This window comes from Bos javanicus, chromosome 16 (assembly GCF_032452875.1).
Source record: "Bos javanicus breed banteng chromosome 16, ARS-OSU_banteng_1.0, whole genome shotgun sequence".
NCBI classification, from domain to species: Eukaryota; Metazoa; Chordata; class Mammalia; order Artiodactyla; family Bovidae; genus Bos; species Bos javanicus.
In genome coordinates, this window is record NC_083883.1 from 56,655,475 (window position 1) to 56,675,889 (window position 20,415).

General features: G+C 39.1%; 1 protein-coding gene across 2 annotated transcripts in view; it reads left to right on the plus strand.

The window, feature by feature from the left end:
- The window catches only part of RABGAP1L (RAB GTPase activating protein 1 like), a 741,235-nt gene that overhangs the window by 447,764 nt on the left and 273,056 nt on the right, over positions 1-20,415 (plus strand). For both annotated transcript variants that reach the window (XM_061381704.1, XM_061381705.1), the window contains exon 15: positions 4,743-4,817. In XM_061381704.1, the coding sequence (XP_061237688.1) occupies positions 4,743-4,817 (75 nt within the window). The remainder of the gene's footprint in view (positions 1-4,742; positions 4,818-20,415) is intronic.

Below are 20,415 nucleotides of genomic sequence, written 5' to 3' on the forward strand. Positions count from 1 at the left end.
ACTTTGTTTAGATACATTTGCAAGTATTTTCCCAGTCCGTAGTTTAACTGTTTTCTTAATGGTATCTTTTTATCAGTGTTGTTGTTGTTCAGTCACCCAGTCATGTCCAACTCTTTGCAACCCCATGGACTGCAGCACACCAGGCCTCCCTGCCCCTCATCATCTCCTGAAGTTGCCCAAGTTCATGTTGATTGCATCAGTGACGCCATCCAGCCATCTCATCCTCTGACACCCTCTTCTCCTTCTGCCTTTAATCTTTCCCAGCATCAGGGACTTTTCCAATGAGTCATCTGTTCTCATCAGATGACCAAAATCCTAGAGCTTCAGCTTCAGTCCTTCCAGTGAATATTCAGGGTTGATCTCCCTTAAGACTGACTGGTTTGATCTCCTTGCTGTCCAAGGGACTTTCAGGAGTTTTCTCCAGCACCACAGATCAAAGGCATCAATTCTTTAGCATTCTGCTTCTTTTTGGTCCAGCTCTCACAACCGTATGTGACCACTGGAAAGACCATAACCGTGACTGTATGGACCTTTGTCAGCAGAGTCATGTCTCTGGTTTTCATTTTCTAAATTTTGCTAATGTCTATTGTATTCATTAATTTTTTTAATAGTTAATAACTTCTGTGCCCTGGCTAAGAAACCTTTGCCTTTACCAAGTTACAAAGATGTTCTGTCTTTTCCCTGAGTAGCTTTATAATTTTACTTTTATATTTAGGAGTATGTTATATCTAGAATTAATTTTTTCATGTGAAATAAAGTTAGGGATAAAGGTTCATTAATTTCCCCCATATGGATTCCAATTGTTTGAGCACATTTATTGAAACAATTTCTATAGATTTACATTTTTACATATGTAAAAATTTCTCCTTTCCTCACTGTTATCTTGGTAACCTTGTTGCCATTAAATGACTATATGAGGGTGGCTCTACTTCTAGACTTCTTATTCTGTTTTATTTATTAGTCTATACTTGTATCAGTTTTACATTGTCTTGGATATTGTACTTTTGCACTAGGTGTGGTAAAGGCTTCTCTTCTGTTACTTTTCCCCTAGCATTTCTACTCTTGCTTTCTAGCTGTTACAGTCATCCTAGTCTGTTCTCTGATTCTTCAAGCCAGTAAGTCTATAGTTTAATATCCAAGTTTTATCCTTCCATTGTGGCACCACTGGCACATGACCTCCAACAAAAGCCATAAAGAATGAGAATTTTACCCAGTGTCATCACCTTCTTCCAAGTTTATTCTCCCCTCCAGTTTCTTCCTCCTGCTTTTTGCTCAGTGCTTTCAGATAGTTATTTTATACATTTTGTCTGTATATAGATTAAATTTGTTACCAGACAGAAGGTTGGTTCAATAACCTCCTCCATTATAGTAGTGCTGTTCAGTTGGTTTCTGAAAGTCAGTTTGAGCAGGCATCTGGCCAGGGAAGCAGTTACAGTGAGAGGTGGGACAAGGCGGTATGGTGCTAAAGAGAGGCAAGTTTCAAATGGAGGGAACAGATTTGGTTCAGCTCAGTTAGAGAAGGCTTAGACTAAACCCGAAGAGTGCTTGGAAGAACTCCAGGGGAAAGAATGTACTAGAACATTGTGTTTTTCAAACTGTGAATCATAAAATCAATTTAGTAGGTGGCCTCTGAAAAGTCATTTTTGTTGCTAACCTAATCCAAAGCCATAACACAATTAGAAAGTAAGATCGATACACTGCTGATATGTACTTTTATCCTCAGCTTTCCAGTTAGAGACTAGTTTGTGGGGTCTCAATGAATTCATCCCTCCTCTGGTGGACTCTGGACCCTTGTTTTATGTTGGACTTCTCTTGTAACACAAATGTGCATGTACATAGCAACACTTCTCAGTAACTGTTTAATATATAAAGATGGATCAAACATTTGTCAAAATTATGTCAGGGCTGATGAAGCATGATTGACTTTAGAAATCCCCAGTTTTAAGGAATCCTCAGCTTAGACTATCTTTTATGGGAAAGGGAAGCCTTGGTAATATATGTGACATGATATCTTTTCAAGAAATCTCAGAGTTCCTTGTTCATGGAAAAAGAAGTAATGGAGAGCCATCAGGGATGCACTAAATAAGGATAGTATTAGAACCTCTCCCCTCTTTCTTTGTTAATTGTTCCTCTTCTTTTCTCTCTGTAATCCTTCTACACACACACACACACCCCCACCCCAACCCACCCCGATCCATAAGCTCTGGATAAAAGTACAAATAAGGACTCATAAATAAAACTATATAAATCAAAGAAAATTAAATAAGTAAAAGGATGGTAATCCATCTTTCAGTTTTTATAATTAGGCCAAGCTTGGGAAACTGGTTATAATGAAGAAAAGCTTCTTTAAAATTCATTAGGAAATGATTCGGTGATCTAATTTTTCTCTCATTAGATGAGGGCATGATAATGTCATCATTGGCAGAAGGTTAAAAGATAACAACAGTTCTTCAAAAGGCACCATTAAAACAATAAAAAGGCAGACCATGCACTGGGAGAAAATATCGGTAATACATATGTCAGATAATGATTCTGTCAACAGAATGTATGAAGAGTTTTCATGAATCGACAGTGATAAGATAAGCAACTGAATTAAACAAATGAACAAGAACTCAAAGAGATATCCTCAAAAGAAGGTATATCAGTTGCCTAAAAACACATTATAATACATTCTGTGTCATTAGCCATCAGAGAGATTTAAGTCAAAAGCACAGGAATTAATAAAAGGAAAAAGACTGGCAATATAAAGTATTGACAAGAATGTGAGCAATGAGTACTCTTATATTTTGCTGATGTGGAGGCAATAACTGAACAATCACTTTGCAAAATAATCTGGCAATATCTTAGAAAGTTAAACATACACTTAGCATTTGAACCTTGAACCTCCACTCCTAGGTATTTACCCAAGGGAAATGAAAACCTATATACACAAAAGGCCTTGTGTATACAAACCAGTTTTACTTTGTACTAGCCCCAGTCTGGGGGGAAAAAACCCATATGTTCATCAGAGGGAGACTGGATAGACCAATTGTGGTATATTTATACAGTGGACTACTACTCAGTAGTGAAAGTGGATGACTTACTGATGCTTTCAACAACATTGAAGGCTCTCAGAAACATTATGCTGAGTGAAGGAAGTCAGACACAAAAGAGTATATATTAATCCATTTATATGAAATTCTTCTAAAATGCAAAGCTAATAATTGTGAAAAAAATCAGCTCACTGGTAGCCTAGGGTGGAGGTGGTTTGACTTCAGAGAGTCATGAGGGACATTCTAGAATGCTATAAATATTCTATAATGATGGAATTACATGAATGACTCAACTTATTTAAGGAACTGTGAAATTAAAAGGTATGCATTTCATTGAATATATGCTATATTTCAATAAAGATTTTTTAATAATAAAAAAGAATTCTAGTCCTTATACTCTGACTACCTTGGCATATGGGAGATATGATAACTGTTCCTGTTTATCTTTGATAATCATTGCCCTGGACAGAGAGCATTTTTGTACTTATAAAATCACAGTGCATTGTATTATATTAAGTACATTAAATGGAGATGCCTTCACTAAAATGAAGTACCACAGATAGGTAGGATACATGGAATGGGGTACATGTCCAGGATTTAAACAGCACAATTGGGGTTGTTTGTATTTTAAAAATAAATGGGGGAGCACCTGAATTATTTTTTTGTTGTTGTGCTAAACCAGGGGTCAGTAAACTGTAGCTATAGCCCACACTGTCTACCTTTGTACTACCCTGGAATCATAAATGGTTTTTATATTGTAAAGGGTTATATGAGAAAAGAAAAACAATGTACAACAGATATGTATGTGTCCCTCAAAGTCAGAGAACATGTAGTGGCTAGAAAGGGTGATCTGAGGGGGGAGTCTATTAGGTTATGATACCTGTACTACAAGGTTCCCCCATATAGTGCATTAGTGGGTGATTTTGGGGGGAGTCTATTAGGTCATGGTATCTGTACTACAGGGCTCCCCCATATAGTACATTAGTGGGTGATTTTGGGGGGAGTCTATTAGGTTATCATATCTGTACTACAGGGTTTCCCCATATAGTGCATTAGTGGGTGATTTTGGGGGAGAGTCTATTAGGTTATGGTGTCTGTACTACAGGGCTCCCCATATAGTGCATTAGTGGGTGATTTTGGGAGGAGTCTATTAGGTTATGATATCTGTACTACAGGGTTTCCCCATATAGTGCATTAGTGGGTGATTTTGGGGGAGAGTCTATTAGGTCATGGTGTCTGTACTACAGGGCTCCCCCATATAGTGCATTAGTGGGTGATTTTGGGCGAGAGTCTATTAGGTCATGGTGTCTGTACTACAGGGCTCCCCCATGTAGTGCATTAGAATTCCCGCATCGACTGCAGAACCCTTCTACCCTCCTCCACATTTTGCACTTGCCTCCCATAGTCTTGTCTGCCTGACCACAAACCATAATGGATCTTTAAAAATTAATTTAGGTGCTCTGAGCATCTTTTTATTCCAGATTCTAAAGATGAACCTGGGGATAATGGCCATCTAGAATTGCTTTAGGAAATGTGCAGCCTCTTTGAAGGATTCCACTGTGCTAATGGCTTGCACATTCAAGATGAGGGATCAGTGAAATTGTGGTGGACAGGCCAGGGATAAGAACAAGTGGCAGCTTGATGTGAACTAGCACTTAGGTTAAAATCTGTGAATGTTTATAATATTTCTTTCCTCTCATCTTTTTCTAGGCCTACTCTGTCTATGACGAAGACATTGGGTACTGTCAAGGACAGTCTTTTCTTGCTGCTGTATTGCTGCTGCATGTAAGTAATTTTCCATGTGATAAATGGCACGGTACTGCCAAATTCATTTTATTTTCTGCTTTTTTTTTTTTCCCCTCCCTTCCTATTCTCCATTTACTTGATGGAGATTATACATGGCATATCTTTTTAAACCTGTACTTTTGGTGAGAAAATAAGAGATCTGATGTCAAGAACAGGACAGTTAGTTTCTCAATAGAATTAATTTTGCGGGCTGGTAGGGAATACATTGCCTATTTGGAGTTATTTTTAACTAGAACCCACTAGGATTGAGGAAGTCCATTTATCTGCCCAAATGTGAGCAGGACCAGGAGCATCATGAAGGAATGTGACAAGGAAGTCTTTTACCTCTTCTGTGATTTATTTTTGTACATTCTCTTTCCTCTTAGTCACCTTCATTTGACAGAACATTTATTGAGGATCAGTTGTCAGTACTTGGCTAAGACGTGGGATTACAAATATGAATAATTTATTGTTTGTGTTCTCAAAGGCCTTATGGGCTGGAATTGGGGCACAGGTAATGTAGGCACATACCTATTATTTTAACTCTGTCTCTGTATCTGCATTGTTTTTGTGATGGTCAGTATAGAAGACTTACGGTGTGCTAGGTGAAAGCAATGCAGAGAGTAAGAGGAGAGCGGAGAGTTTTCAGAAAGGACTTTCTAGAGGAGGTGGTAGCTTTGCCAAGACATAAATGAGGCTGGGGGGCGGAGACAAGATGGATAAGAGAAGGAGTAGAGATTGCTACGTGAGCAAATGTATGGCAAAACAAAGGGCACAATATATAAAAGGAACAGTGAATGACAGTTTCTGTATCATTGCTGTAGAAGGTGTATGGAGAGAAAGAGCTGTGAGATGAAAATGGTCACATGGGCAGGGAAAAAATTATAAAGACTTCTTAAGATGAAGAAATGTAGGCTTTATAGAGGCTTTGTTCTGTACCTAATGAGGAGCCACAATCAGTTTGAAGCAAGGGAATGACAACCAGATGTTCATTTTACATATATTCGTATATCCACGTAGAGGATGGAACTGAAAAGAAGCATGTAATAGCAGAGATACCCGTTAGGAAATATCAGTCTAAATGAAAGATATTGAGACTTAGAGAAAAAGAAAGAATGAAACATTTTTCTGGAGGCAAAATTGGTAGGTTTCATGGATGGATTGACAAAGGAAAAGTCAAAAGTAGCATGTCTTGTTTCATCGCTTAAGCAACTGGGTAAATTATGGTATTTTGAGCTGAGGTAGAAAACACGTCCATTGAGAATGAATGGAAGAAAAACGGTTAGGAGTTGATGATTAATTTAGTTTTAAATTTGGAAAGGGAGGGTATTTGAGGGCCATCTGAGTAGCTGTCCAGCAGCCAGCTGTATACTGGAGACTGACTCTGGGGAGAAATCAAAGCTGAAATGATGAGAGTGGATCAGATCATTTCAGAAAAATAAGTAGAAGAAGAAAAACAGAATAGAACCCAGGAATGCCAATTATTTAAAGCGCTGATGAGGAAGAGGGATCTTTGAAGAGTTTCTTGATTTTCACCAGAGAAGCAGCATTGTATAATGTCAGATGCAGCAAAGAGAACCAAGTTTAAAACAAAAGGATTTTTTTTTACGGTTTGCATTCTGAAAATGAAGAACAATTATAGTAGATTCATGGTCCTAATTCTGATCATTTGACTTTAATGAAAAAAATAACATACTGTTGTTCTATTGTGATTATTCACTCTAACTTTGATTTCAATTTCTTTCTCTGTGGTTATCATCTATTTATGGTTTTTTGATATTCTCTTACTGTCCTTTTTTTGTCATTTCCACACACGCAAACCACATTCTTGAGATTTCCTGTGATAATCAAGTACTTTATAGTCATAAATTCTTGGGCCCTTAGTTCTGTCACGCGAGTATATGTTCCTCGGCTCTTTGTCTCCTCACAACAAAGATTTGGAGTAACGGACATTAAAGCCCTCTCGGCGTGTCACAGTTCTCAGGTCTTAGATAGACTGTGTTATAGCTCTCAGGTCTCGAATGGACCATGTTATAGCTCTTAGACAAATCAGTGTTACAGCTTAGTGTTACAGCTCTATTTTATTTAGAAGATAGCAGGAAAATCCATCTTTGAGGTGTGAGGGCACATCGATCCAAAGACACGAGGAGAAGAGTGCCCCGGCGCGCAGGAGAGAGAGAGAGCGCGCTAGCTTTGGCTCTTCTATTTATATGTTTATCTCTCCCTGGGCCTGTCCTATGTAAATTGGGCCAGCCAGGAGTGTTGTTTGTTTTACCTGAGGTCCTCACTCTGGTCCTCGGACCTTCTTTTGTTTTATTTTCGTGGGCTTTTCTCTTCCTTGTCTTTTAGCCACCGCCATTTTGGACTCCTTTTCCCTATTCTACCTACTAACGCCACCTAGTAGATCTAGAATAGTCAGGTCCCTACACAAGGGGCTGGAGACTGTAAGCAGTGATGGGTGTTTTACCAAGGTTCAAAACCATCATTTTTCTAAAAGGAGCTTTCATGATCACTCGGATGAGAAGCTGATGTTCAGGCCATAGATAGTGAAGCTTTGTCTTCTACAAAGTAATCTTTGAATATGTCACAGTTTAGCATTTTAGACCTGTAGCCCTGTGAAACACATTATATCTATTAAACCTCAATGAGAAGAATATCACTTTAGAAAATCTGTTCTGAGACTTAACAGAACTTTAGTTAACTGTAAGTTCATGTTTACTTGGACACATTTTCTCCCTGAAAAAAAGAGAGTGATTCAAATAGCGAAGAAACTCAAATAACCCAGATTTTTTTTTTTTTTTTTTACATATCTACTCTTCTATTATAAGGGTCATGGAAAGTCAGCTATTGTAAACATATTCAACAAAATTGCCTCCAAAGTGTGTCACAAGATGAATAGAAATGTAGTCTAGTTTCTACACCTTCTACTTTAATAGAAGTACACAGTTGTTGTCATTGCTTATAAAAATAACTGGAAATATAGAAATGCCTTCAGAATCCTGGAGGAAAGATAAACTGATAATCAATGTTAGTGAAAAACAGATTAGATTGTAATTTTTTTTTAATTTTATTTTTAAACTTTACATAATTGTATTAGTTTTGCAAATATCAAAATGAATCCATCACAGGTATACATGTGCTCCCCATCCTGAACCCTCCTCCCTCCTCCTTCCCCATACCATCCCTCTGGGTTGTCCCAGTGCACTAGCCCCAAGCATCCAGTATCGTGCATTGAACCTGGACTGGCATCTCGTTTCATACATGATATTTTACATGTTTCAATGCCATTTTCCCAAATCTTCCCACCCTCTCCCTCTCCCTCTCCCACAGAGTCCATAAGACTGTTCCATACATCAGCGTCACTTTTGCTGTCTCGTACACAGGGTTATTGTTATCATCTTTCTGAATTCCATATATATGCGTTAGTATACTGTATTGGTGTTTTCCTTCTGGCTTACTTCACTCTGTATAATAGGCTCCAGTTTCATCCACCTCATTAGAACTGTTTCAAATGTATTCTTTTTAATGGCTGAGTAATACTCCATTGTGTATATGTACCACAGCTTTCTTATCCATTCATCTGCTGATGGACATCTAGGTTGCTTCCATGTCCTGGCTATTATAAACAGTGCTGCGATGAACATTGGGGTACAAGTGTGTATGCCCAGCAGTGGGATTGCTGGATCATAAGGCAGTTCTATTTCCAGTTTTTGAAGGAATCTCCACACTGTTCTCCATAGTGGCTGTACTAGTTTGCATTCCCACCAACAGTGTAAGAGGGTTCCCTTTCCTCCACACCCTCTCCAACATTTATTATTTGTAGACTTTTGGATCGCAGCCATTCTGACTGGTGTGAAATGGTACCTCATAGTGGTCTTGATTTGCATTTCTCTGATAATGAGTGATGTTGAGCATCTTTTCATGTGTTTGTTAGCCTTCTGTATGTCTTCTTTGGAGAAATGTCTATTTAGTTCTTTGGCCCATTTTTTGATTGTAATTTTATTGAAAATATATGTGGTAATTCTACTAATTAGCATATTTCATTGACAGACCAATATATCCATTAACCAATTTGAATAAGAGAAGCTAACTATAATTTTTTCTTGTTTGTATTTCATGTTGTCCCCATGGTTTAAATAGGTAGAAGAATACAGTGTAGCTTAAACAATTCATCAAATACACTATCTTGGATTCCAGGGAGATATGTAATTAGGGCCTTACTGACTAATTTTTTATCAGTTACATAAGCAATGGCTTCTTTTTCCTGCCAGATAGCCTTTGGCAGCTCCATATTAATCACTGTCAGAAGCGGCTTCTTTCTGGGATGCTGTCTTCCTCCTATGGTCATTTATATTTCACGTTCACTGCCTAAGAGGAAAGAAAGACCAAAATGAAAGTAGGTTTAAGAACAAAAATTTAGAATTTTAAAGTTTTTCCATGTATGAATAGTTTTAAGAAATAAATATCTTTTCCTGGTGCTTGGAAATTTTCAGATGCTTTGATAATATTCTTTGTAACTTGCAGTAAAGCACTCTTTGGAAGAATTAAATGTTTATCGCATAGATGCTGTTACATCCATTGATGGAATTATAAGAAATTTATCATTTATAATTCAAAAAAGCTGTTACAGCACAGATTGCTTGTAATCATTATAGTGTTTGCCTTTAAATTTAAATATGCAATAATTATCACTAATATCATTATATTATTAGTATAATAAATAATATCTTTTTGTATATTCATTTATTCTAAATACTATATAAAGTATTTTGCATAATTTTTAACACCAATATATTTCTCTCACAAATTTATTTTCAAGCAGCTTTAAAGTTTTTTTTAATCAAACATATACTTTTTTAGACTTTCAGAAGATTATGTTCCTTTTTAAGGTTAAATACTCTAATATCAGCGTGTATGGAAGCTTTCCAACTGCAAAAAAGAATTATTTGGGGGTAAGCCAGAATGTTTAAATGTATTGCATTTTTTCAAAAACTGTAACTAGGCACAACTCCTTTGGAAACCAGATTTGCTTTATCTAATAAAGATATGCATACCAGTCAATTCCACTCTTGTTATATATACTTTAGTCAAATTTAAGAACCTGTACACTAGTGGCTTAGTTGGTAAAGAATCTGCCTGCATTGTGGGAGACCTGGGTTTGATCCCTAGGTTGGGAAGATCCCCTGGAGAAGAAAATGGCTACCCACTCAAGTATTCTTGCCTGGAGAATTCCATGGACAGAGGAGCCTGGCGGGACACAGTCCATGAGGTTGCAAAGAGTAGGACACAACAGAGTAATTAACACTTTCACTACTTTTACACTAGAATCATGTTTTAAAATAGGATCATAATTACAGTTTATACTACAGGATCAGTGTTTATAATGATCACACAACTCAAATGCCCATTATTATAATGTCTAAGAGTCTAATATTACAATTGTAATTAGATATCAAAATGGATAAATTGTGGTATATTCGTATCGTGGGACACTATACAGCAATGAAAGGAATGTTTTGCACTACATGCCTGCATGCATGCTAAGTCACTTCAGTCATGTCTTACTCTTTGTGACCCCATGGGCCGTAGCTCACCAGGCTTTTCTTCCCATGGGATTCTCCAGGCAAGAATACCAGGGTGGGTTGCTCTGCCCTCCTCCAGGGGATCTTTTGACCCAGAGATCAAACCTGCATCTCTTACATCTCCTACATTGGCAGACTCTTTATCATTAGCACCACCTGGGAAATTCCTATACTACATGGGCTATTGTGAATGAATCATACAAGCATAAAGTTTAGTAAGAAAGCACATTATCGGTATCATTTGGTATGATTCCATTTAGTATAATTCAATAATGACAAAAGTAAACTCTGTTTTCTTAGGATGCTATGTAGATGGAAAATACAGATAATACCAATGAAGTCAATACAGTTAAAGTCAGGATCATGACCTTCCAGGAGAAACTGGGAGTCATGACTGGGAGGGGACACGTAGGGATCTTCAGGAGTAAACAGTATTCTAGTTCCTAACCTGTTTATATTCCTTAATCGTTTATTCTATAAAGTATAATCTTAACTTTTATGTATTTTTCTGTGTGCTACATTTAAAAATAATATAAGATTTTAAAATTACAAATAAGTTTCGGGTAATATTTAACCAATGAACTTAAGAAATGAGAAGCAGAGCTACTTCTTAGTTTTCCTGAACATAAAGATTCTACAAAGTCCGAGGTAACCAAACAGAGGCTTCCTAGTGTCTTTATATGCTTATATAAGTAAACTATTTGTGCCATGATATTATTTAGGAATCTTTCTGCTACATGTGACAACATGAACTCAAAGTAGTTTAAATTTAAAAGGAAATGTATTGGCTCACATAACTGGGAAGTCCAGAGCAGAGATGATTTTGATATGCTTGATATTCCAGAGTTCATATTTTGTTATCAGAAATCTGCATCTCTGTATCTCTGTTGTGCTTAGAGTTTATTGCGTTAACTTATAAAGGCAGGGCACAAAGTAGGCAGTTTGCAAGTTGGCCTTGCTTCATACTTTTCAGTTTTACAGCTTCATTTAGAAGGCATCATGTTTATCTTTTGCTATAGCTTCTGCACTTAAAACAAACAAGCAAGCAAAAACCCTGGAGGATTCTGGCTGGCCTGCCCTTGGGGGTCTGCCATTCTTGAGTTGGTTATTGAGGTCAGGAAGTTCAAGTGTTCTGATAGGCCTGGCCTAGGTCTTAAGTTCACCTCTGTGCTGGTAATGATCTGGATCAACTCTTCCTGAAAAATGAAATGGTGTTCCTGTAAGAAAGGAGCTTTTGACATCCGATGATAGGAAGGTAGAATACTAGACAGATATATCCCATTATCTTACAGTGATTCTTTGATATAAGAGTTTGAGTTTATTTTTAATAAGCCCTTCTTTACTTCCAAATCACCTTTTCCTTATAAACCTAAGAGATTTTTCCTGTTCTCTGTTAATTTTTGCATCAGTGCTTCAAGAGTCATTCCTCAGCATCTTCTCCCTGTGTCCTGTAAATACAATCAAGGCATTTTGCCTTAAGAAAAAAAATCCTCTTTTGATCCTCCCATTTAGCTCTCTCAGATTTCTTTGTCCTTTCAAAGCCGAATTCCTTCAAAGGATTATAAAAACCACAGCTATGAATTTAAATTGTGGGTTAATACCTTTCAAGTTACATGACCTTGGGGAAGTTCCCTGAGATTGAAGAATCAGTTTCTTCATTTATAATATAAAGTGAAAATAATATTATCATCGTCCTGGGTTTCTATGAATGTTGAATACCATGCATTACAAGTGTAGTTTTATTTTGTATCTGGCATAAAAAGAGTATAGCCATGGGGTTAAGTCCAGACTTTATGTAATAGATGTATGCTGCTGCTAAGTCGATTCAGTCGTGTCCGACTCTGTGTGACCCCATAGACGGCAGCCTACCAGGCCCCCTGTCCCTGGGATTCTCCAGGCAAGAACACTGGAGTGGCTGGCCATTTCCTTCTCCAGTGCATGAAAGTGAAAAGTGAAAGTGAAGGCACTCAGTCGTGTCTGACTCTGTGCGACCCCATAGACAGCAGCCCACCAGGCTCGCCCATCCATGGGATTTTCCAGGCAAGAGTAGTGGACTGGGGTGCCATTGCCTTCTCCAATAGATGTATAGTTATTGGCAAATCACTTAACTTCGTTGAACCTCGCTAGTCTAATATTTAAAATGTGGAACTTATACCTACTTTTGTGAGGTTTAATAGGGTCATGAATGAATGAATGTAACAGTGCTGTTCCTTCTAAAACTAATAATTATTTGCCCAGCCAGTTTTCTTTTGGACCCTAGTTTATATCGAGCACGAAAAGCAAACTAATAGGTGGAACAGCATGTTTTAAGACTTACAAATAGCCATTAAATTTAAATGTATTTGGCATGTATTTGATTTAAAAGGAAAATAAACACTCAGAAGTTTTCATCTATTTGCTTTTCAACTTGTAAACAGAAAATGAAAACTCATTAATTTATGATTGTCAGAATAGTCTCTAACATTCACCTTTGTTGAAGAAAACAAAAAAATCAGTGGAATATTCATTAACTTCATGGGAAAAAGGTAGATTGACTACAAAAAGACATGAAAACACATAATGTGAAATAAAAACTTAGTTTTATCCTAAACAGTTATTTAAGATTTTCAACATACAATTTTACTTCAAAAAAATCTTGATGTATGTCACTTCAGGTGAGTCTTAAAGACTTTTGAAATACGTAGCGTGCTTTGTTTTGTGGTTGATCGCAGAGAGAAGCAGGAGTTCCTAGGTGGCACAGTGGTAAAGAATCGCCTGCCAGTGCAGGAGACACAAGTGACATGAGTTGGATCCCTGGGTTGGGAAGATCCTCTGAGTAGGAAATGGCAGCCCACTCCAGTATTCTTGCCTGGAGAATTCCAGGGACAGAGGAGCCTGGTGGACTGTACAGTCCATGGGGTCACAGAGAGTCGGACATAACTGAGCACATAGAGAGAAGCAGTGAAGCTTAAAGACTGGCTCCATTCAGTGATAACCTCTATTAGTACAGATGGCACATCATTATCAGCATTTGTTAATAAACAGTGATTATGTCATGCTTGATTCTCAGATTGTGCACATGAGGCAGGTATTTAGTTTTGTATTTCATAGAGCTGTGGATGACATTGTGATATCTTAAACGTTTTGATATAAGCTTTTAATATTTATCTTATCATTTCCTCAGTAAAGCAATATTGTTTCCATGACAAAGCTCCTGTACACAGCAAAGATGGGTATTCACTACTAGAGACACACTGTGCTCCAAATTCTAATATCTGATTTTAAAATATATTATTCAATGATTTATTTTTATTTTAAGTTAGACAAATCAACTACATATCAATGATAAATTAGATTGTCTAGTTCAGTGAAATCACTGTAATAAGTTAAATGCTTCACTGGTGGCTTAGCAGTAAAGGATCCACATGCAAAGCAGGAGATGCAGGTTCGATCCCTGGGTCAGGAAGATTCCCTGGAGAAGGAAATGGCAACCCACTCCAGTATTCTTGCCTGGAAAATCCTATGGACAGAGGAGCTTAGCAGGCTACAGTTCATGGGGTCGCAAAGGAGTCTGACACAACTTAGCAACTAAACGACAACAACAGTAAGTTAAAGAGTCATTTTAATGCTTTTTTAAAAACAGATGACTGCTATGCTACAGGAGTCCATAAGAGTTATATACTGTATTTATGTTTTTCCTTCTGGCTTACTTCACTCTGTATAATAGGCTCCAGTTTCATCCACCTCATTAGAACTGATTCAAATGTATTCTTTTTAATGGCTGAGTAATACTCCATTGTGTATATGTACCACAGCTTTCTTATCCATTCATCTGCTGATGGACATCTAGGTTGCTTCCATGTCCTGGCTATTATAAACAGTGCTGCGATGAACATTGGGGTTACACGTGTGTATGTCTTCTTTGGAGAAATGTCTATTTAGTTCTTTGGCCCATTTGCTAGTGCAGCTCCAGATTGATTTTCAGATCTTGACTGATTTTTAAAATGAAACGCAATATAAGCTAAATGGCTTCCCCGGTGGCTCAGGGGATAAAGTGTCTGCCTACAATGCGGGAGACCCGGCTTTGATCACTGGGTCAGGAAGATCCTCTGGAGAAGGAAATGGCAAACCACTCTAGTACTCTTGCCTGGAATATCCCATGGACTGAGAAGCCTGGTAGGCTATAGTCCATGGGGTCATAAAGAGTCGGACATGACTGAGCGACTTCACTTTCATAAGCTAAATAGCCAATACAAAATACAGATAATACAAAAATTTCTTACATTTATCATTTACTATAATATTGAAATCCAGTACTAATATAGTTACATTTGGGACGGGCGGGTCATGGTGGAGAGATTTGACAGAATGTGGTCCACTGGAGAAGGGAATGGCAAACCACTTCAGTATTCTTGCCTTGAGAACCCCATGAACAGTATGAAAAGGCAAAATGATAGGATACTGAAAGAGAAACTCCCCAGGTCAGAAGGTGCCCAATATGCTACTGGAGATCAATGGAGAAATAACTCCAGAAAGAATGAAGGGATGGAGCCAAAGCAAAAACAATACCCAGCTGTGGATGTGACTGGTGATAGAAGCAAGGTCCGATGCTGTAAAGAGCAGTATTTCATAGGAACCTGGAATGTCAGGTCCATGAATCAGGGCAAATTGGAAGTGGTCAAACAAGAGATGGCAAGAGTCAATGTCGACATTCTAGGAATCAGCGAACTGAAATGGACTGGAATGGGTGAATTTAACTCAGATGACCATTATATCTACTACTGCGGGCAGGAATCCCTCAGAAGAAATGGAGTAGCCCTCATGGTCAACAAAAGAGTCCTAAATGCAGTACTTGGATGCAATCTCAAAAACGACAGAATGATATCTGTTCGTTTCCAAGGCAAACCATTCAATATCACAGTAATCCAAGTCTGTGCCCCAACCAGTAACGCTGAAGAAGCTGAAGTTGAACGGTCCTATGAAGACCTACAAGACCTTTTAGAACTAACACCCAAAAAAGATGTCCTTTTCATTATAGGGGACTGGAATGCAAAAGTAGGAAGTTAAGAAACACCTGGAGTAACAGGCAAATTTGGCCTTGGAATACGGAATGAAGCAGGACAAAGACTAATAGAGTTTTGCCAAGAAAATGCACTGGTCATAACAAGCACCCTCTTCCAACAACACAAGAGAAGACTCTACACATGGACATCACCAGATGGTCAACACCGAAATCAGACTGATTATATTCTTTGCAGCCAAAGATGGAGAAGCTCTATACAGTCAACAAAAACAAGACCAGGAGTTGACTGTGGCTCAGATCATGAACTCCTTATTGCCAAATTCAGACTTAAATTGAACAAAGTAGGGAAAACCACTAGACCATTCAGGTATGACCTAAATCAAATCCCTTATGATTATACAGTGGAAGTGAGAAATAGATTTAAGGGCCTAGATCTGATAAATAGAGTGCCTGATGAACTATGGATTGAGGTTCATGACATTGTAGAGGAGACAGGGATCAAGACCATTCCCATAGAAAAGAAATGCAAAAAAGCAAAATGGCTGTCTGGGGAGGCCTTACAAATAGCTGTGAAAAGAAGAGAAGTGAAAAGCAAAGGAAAAAAGGAAAGATATAAACATCTGAATGCAGAGTTCCAAAGAATAGCAAGAAGAGATAAGAAAGCCTTCTTCAGCGATCAGTGCAAAGAAATAGAGGAAAACAACAGAATGGGAAAGACTAGGGATCTCTTCAAGAAAATCAGAGACACCAAAGGAACATTTCATGCAAAGATGAGCTCAATAAAGGACAGAAATGGTATGGACCTAACAGAAGCAGAAGATATTAAGAAGAGATGGCAAGAATACACAGAAGAACTGTACAAAAAAGATCTTCACGACCCAGATAATCACGATGGTGTGATCCAGTGATCACACCTAGAGCCAGACATCCTGGAATGTGAAGTCAAGTGGGCCTTAGAAAGCATCACTACGAACAAAGCTAGTGGAGGTGATGGAATTCCAGTTGAGCTATTCCAAATCCTGAAAGATGATGCTGTGAAAGTGCTGCACTCAATATGCCAGCAAATTTGGAAAACTCAGCAGTGGCCATAGGACTGGAAAAGGTCAGTTTTCATTCCAATCCCAAAGAAAATCAATGCCAAAGAATGCTCAAACTATCGCACAATTGCACTCATCTCACACGCTAGTAAAGTCGTGCTCAAAATTCTCCAAGCCAGGCTTCAGCAATATGTGAACCGTGAACTTCCTGATGTTCAAGCTGGTTTTAGAAAAGGCAGAGGAGCCAGAGATCAAATTGCCAACATCCGCTGGATCATAGGAAACGCAAGAGAGTTCCAGAAAAGCATCTATTTCTGCTTTATTGACTATGCCAAAGCTTTTGACTGTGTGTATCACAATCAACTGTGGAAAATTCTGAAAGAGATGGGAATACCAGACCACCTGATCTGCCTCTTGAGAAATTTGTATGCAGGTCAGGAAGCAACAATTAGAACTGGACATGGAACAACAGACTGGTTCCAAATAGGAAAAGGAGTTCATCAAGGCTGTATATTGTCACCCTGTTTATTTAACCTATATGCAGAGTGCATCATGAGAAAAGCTGGACTGGAAGAAACACAAGCTGGAATCAAGATTGCCGGGAGAAATATCAATAACCTCAGATATGCAGATGATACCACCCTTATGGCAGAAAGTGAAGAGGAACTCAAAAGCCTCTTGATGAAAGTGAAAGCAGAGAATGAAAAAGTTGGCTTAAAGCTCAACATTCAGAAAACGAAGATCATGGCATCTGGTCCCACCACTTCATGGGAAATAGATGGGGAAACAGTGGAAACAGTGTCAGACTTTATTTTTCAGGGCTCCAAAATCACTACAGATGGTGACTGCAGCCATGAAATTAAAAGACGCTTACTCCTTGGAAGGAAAGTTATGACCAACCTAGATAGCATATTCAAAAGCAGAGACATTACTTTGCCAACAAAGGTTCGTCTAGTCAAGGCTATGGTTTTTCCTGTGGTCATGTATGGATGTGAGAGTTGGACTGTGAAGAAGGCTGAGCACTGAAGAATTGATGCTTTTGAACTGTGGTGTTGGAGAAGACTCTTGAGAGTCCCTTGGACTGCAAGGAGATCCAACCAGTCCATTCTGAAGGAGATCAGCCCTGGGATTTCTTTGGAAGGAATGATGCTGAAGCTGAAACTCCAGTACTTTGGCCACCTCATGAGAAGAGTTGACTCATTGGAAAAGACTCTGATGCTGGGAGGGATTGGGGGCAGGAGGAGAAGGGGACGACAGTGGATGAGATGGCTGGATGGCATCACTGACTCGATGGACGTGAGTCTGGGTGAACTCTGGGAGTTGGTGATGGACAGGGAGGCCTGGCGTGCTGCGATTCATGGGGTTGCAAAGGGTTGGACACAACTGAGCCACTGATCTGATCTGATCTGATCTGCTTCGACTTTCACACTGATCCTTTTCTACATTTTTGCTGACTTTTACCTTCACAGTTGCCAACTGATTGTCCTGTGTGAGTGACATGCCTTCATTGATAAAGGCAGATTTAATCAGTTTTATTAAAATTATCTTAAATAAATATCAACTACTTGGGATTTATTTAGCTCTCTGTGCTAAGAGCTTTGGGGGATACAAAGTTACAGCAGTACCCAGCAGTTTAGTGAGTGAGAGTGAAAGTCGCTCAGTCGTGTCCAACTCTTTGTGACCCCATGGACTATACAGTCCTTGGAATTCTCCAGGTCAGAATACTGGAGTGGGTAGCCGTTTCCTTCTCCAGGGGGTCTTCCCAACCTAGGAATGGAATCTAGGTCTCCCGAATTGCAGGTGGATTCTTTACCAGCTGACCCACAAGGGGAGCCCCTCTTGCTCATCATGGGATATAAATATGCATACCTGAGGGTACGTGCAGGTTTTTACATTCGCAAGGGGCTGCGTGCACAATAATAGTGGTTAATTTTCATGTGTCACTTATATATCGGGGAAGGTCTAAGAGCTATACATCGATCTCATTCAGTCCTCAGAACGAAATAGATGGTCACGATCCCTGCTTTACAGAAGAGGAATTTGACACCTGGGGAGGTAGCATGCCCAAGGTCACAACTAGGATTGGTATTTGAACCTAAGTCATCTGAATCCAGCAGTTAGTAGGGGCATAGAAATTACTACATGCCACAAAGAGCTTTGGAATTAAGACGAAGTTAGAAATGATCTCATCAGCTAAAGTGAATAACAGAGATTTTATGTTCCAAGTGCCATATATGATCAGCCTTAAAAGAAAGTAACATTTCAAAGACACAGTTGTGCTGTATAATAAACCCCAACCCAGATATTACCCTGAGCTTGTGTGCCTTAATTCCTAGGGGAGCCTGGACACTGTAGGCTCTCACTGTTTTTGTAATAAAAAGGGTGAGGAACAGAAAGGGGGCATTCTTTTCATGGATCATTCTTCCCAGTGATACACAAGAAGTGCTCTTATTTATATGAAAAGAAACACATTTTGCCACTTCCTTTGTGAGAGCATATATTTCTGGAAACCATTTTAACAGTAGAAAGCACTTGAGTAGTAATTTCCTTTCTATTGATTTAATCTCTTTTAGCTTCATATACCTTTATCCAGATTATTCAAGAGACCTCTGCCTCTATTTTCTCAACTTTTAAAAAAACTACTCTCTAAAACCTGTAGTAGCTTTCAGTTGCTGCCAAATTATAAAGACGTTTTGGTTACTCTTGCCTGGAAAATCCCATGGACGGAGGAGCCTGGTGGGCTGCAGTCCATGGGGTCGCGAAGAGTCGGACATGACTGAGCGACTTCACTTTCACTTTTCACTTTCATGCATTGGAGAAGGAAATGGCCAGCCACTCCAGTGTTCTTGCCTGGAGAATCCCAGCGACAGGGGGCCTGGTGGGCTGCCGTCTATGGGGTCACACAGAGTTGGACACAAATGAAGTGACTTAACCTTAACCTAACCTAGCTTTATACCTTTATACCTTACCTCTACAATGGGAGTAGTAAATATCTCCTGCATAGTAAGACTGATGAGTGAGTTAAATGAGATTATACATATTAAAAAAAATAAAGAAAAGAAATTTACTTTTGTAATTTTACCTGGATAAAAAGTTTTACCCATTTCATTTTAATTCTTGTGTGTACCTACCTATAAAAGCACTATGATAGTTGTTGATGTGTAAGACAAAGTTTCTGTGTTCAAGGAGGGAAAGACCCCTCCTTGGTCCCCTACCGCATGCCTATGTTGTCCCTCACATACATCCCCTTTATCCTTGCATGCATGCTAGGTTGCTTCAGTCGTGTCTGACTCTATGCAGTCTTATGGACTGTAGTCTGCTAGGCTCCTCTGTCCGTGCGATTCTCCATGCAAGAATACTGGAGTGGGTTGCCATACCCTCCTCCAGGGGATCTTCCACACCTAGGGATCAAACCTATGTTTCTTGTGTCTCCTGAAGTGGCAGGAACGTTCTTTACCACTAGCTTTATCCTTACAGCATCCCAAAGTGAGAACCCAAGGTGGAAATCCAGCTCCCCCAGTGTTGCAAGATGCTTTCTAGGAGGGCTGCTTTGCTCTACCTAATAGAGATCACTAGGGGAATTGGCAGGGCTTGACCAGAAGAAATCAGATAGTGACAGAGAAGAGGGTCTTTGCAGCCCACATTACTGCTTTCAGTGGCATTCAATGAGATTTCCCAGCCCATAGCTCTGTCCATGTGTAGAGCCAAGCCAGTGACCTCATCTGGTCAGAGATACTGGTTGGCAGTCTGTTTGATGTAGATCACCAGTCAATGAGCTATACTGGCCATGAAGCTTGTTCTACTGCTCTGGCCAGGCAGGGAAGCAAATTCACAGGCCCCATATAATTGCTGGTTTAGGCTCCAGTCCTGATCGTCTAGGAAGTTTGGCCAGAGAAACAGAGCAAGCTGCCGATTGCATCTTACAGCCCTGCTCAGAGAGAGAGCGAAGTCAGCAACCTCGCCCAACTGTTGGGCAC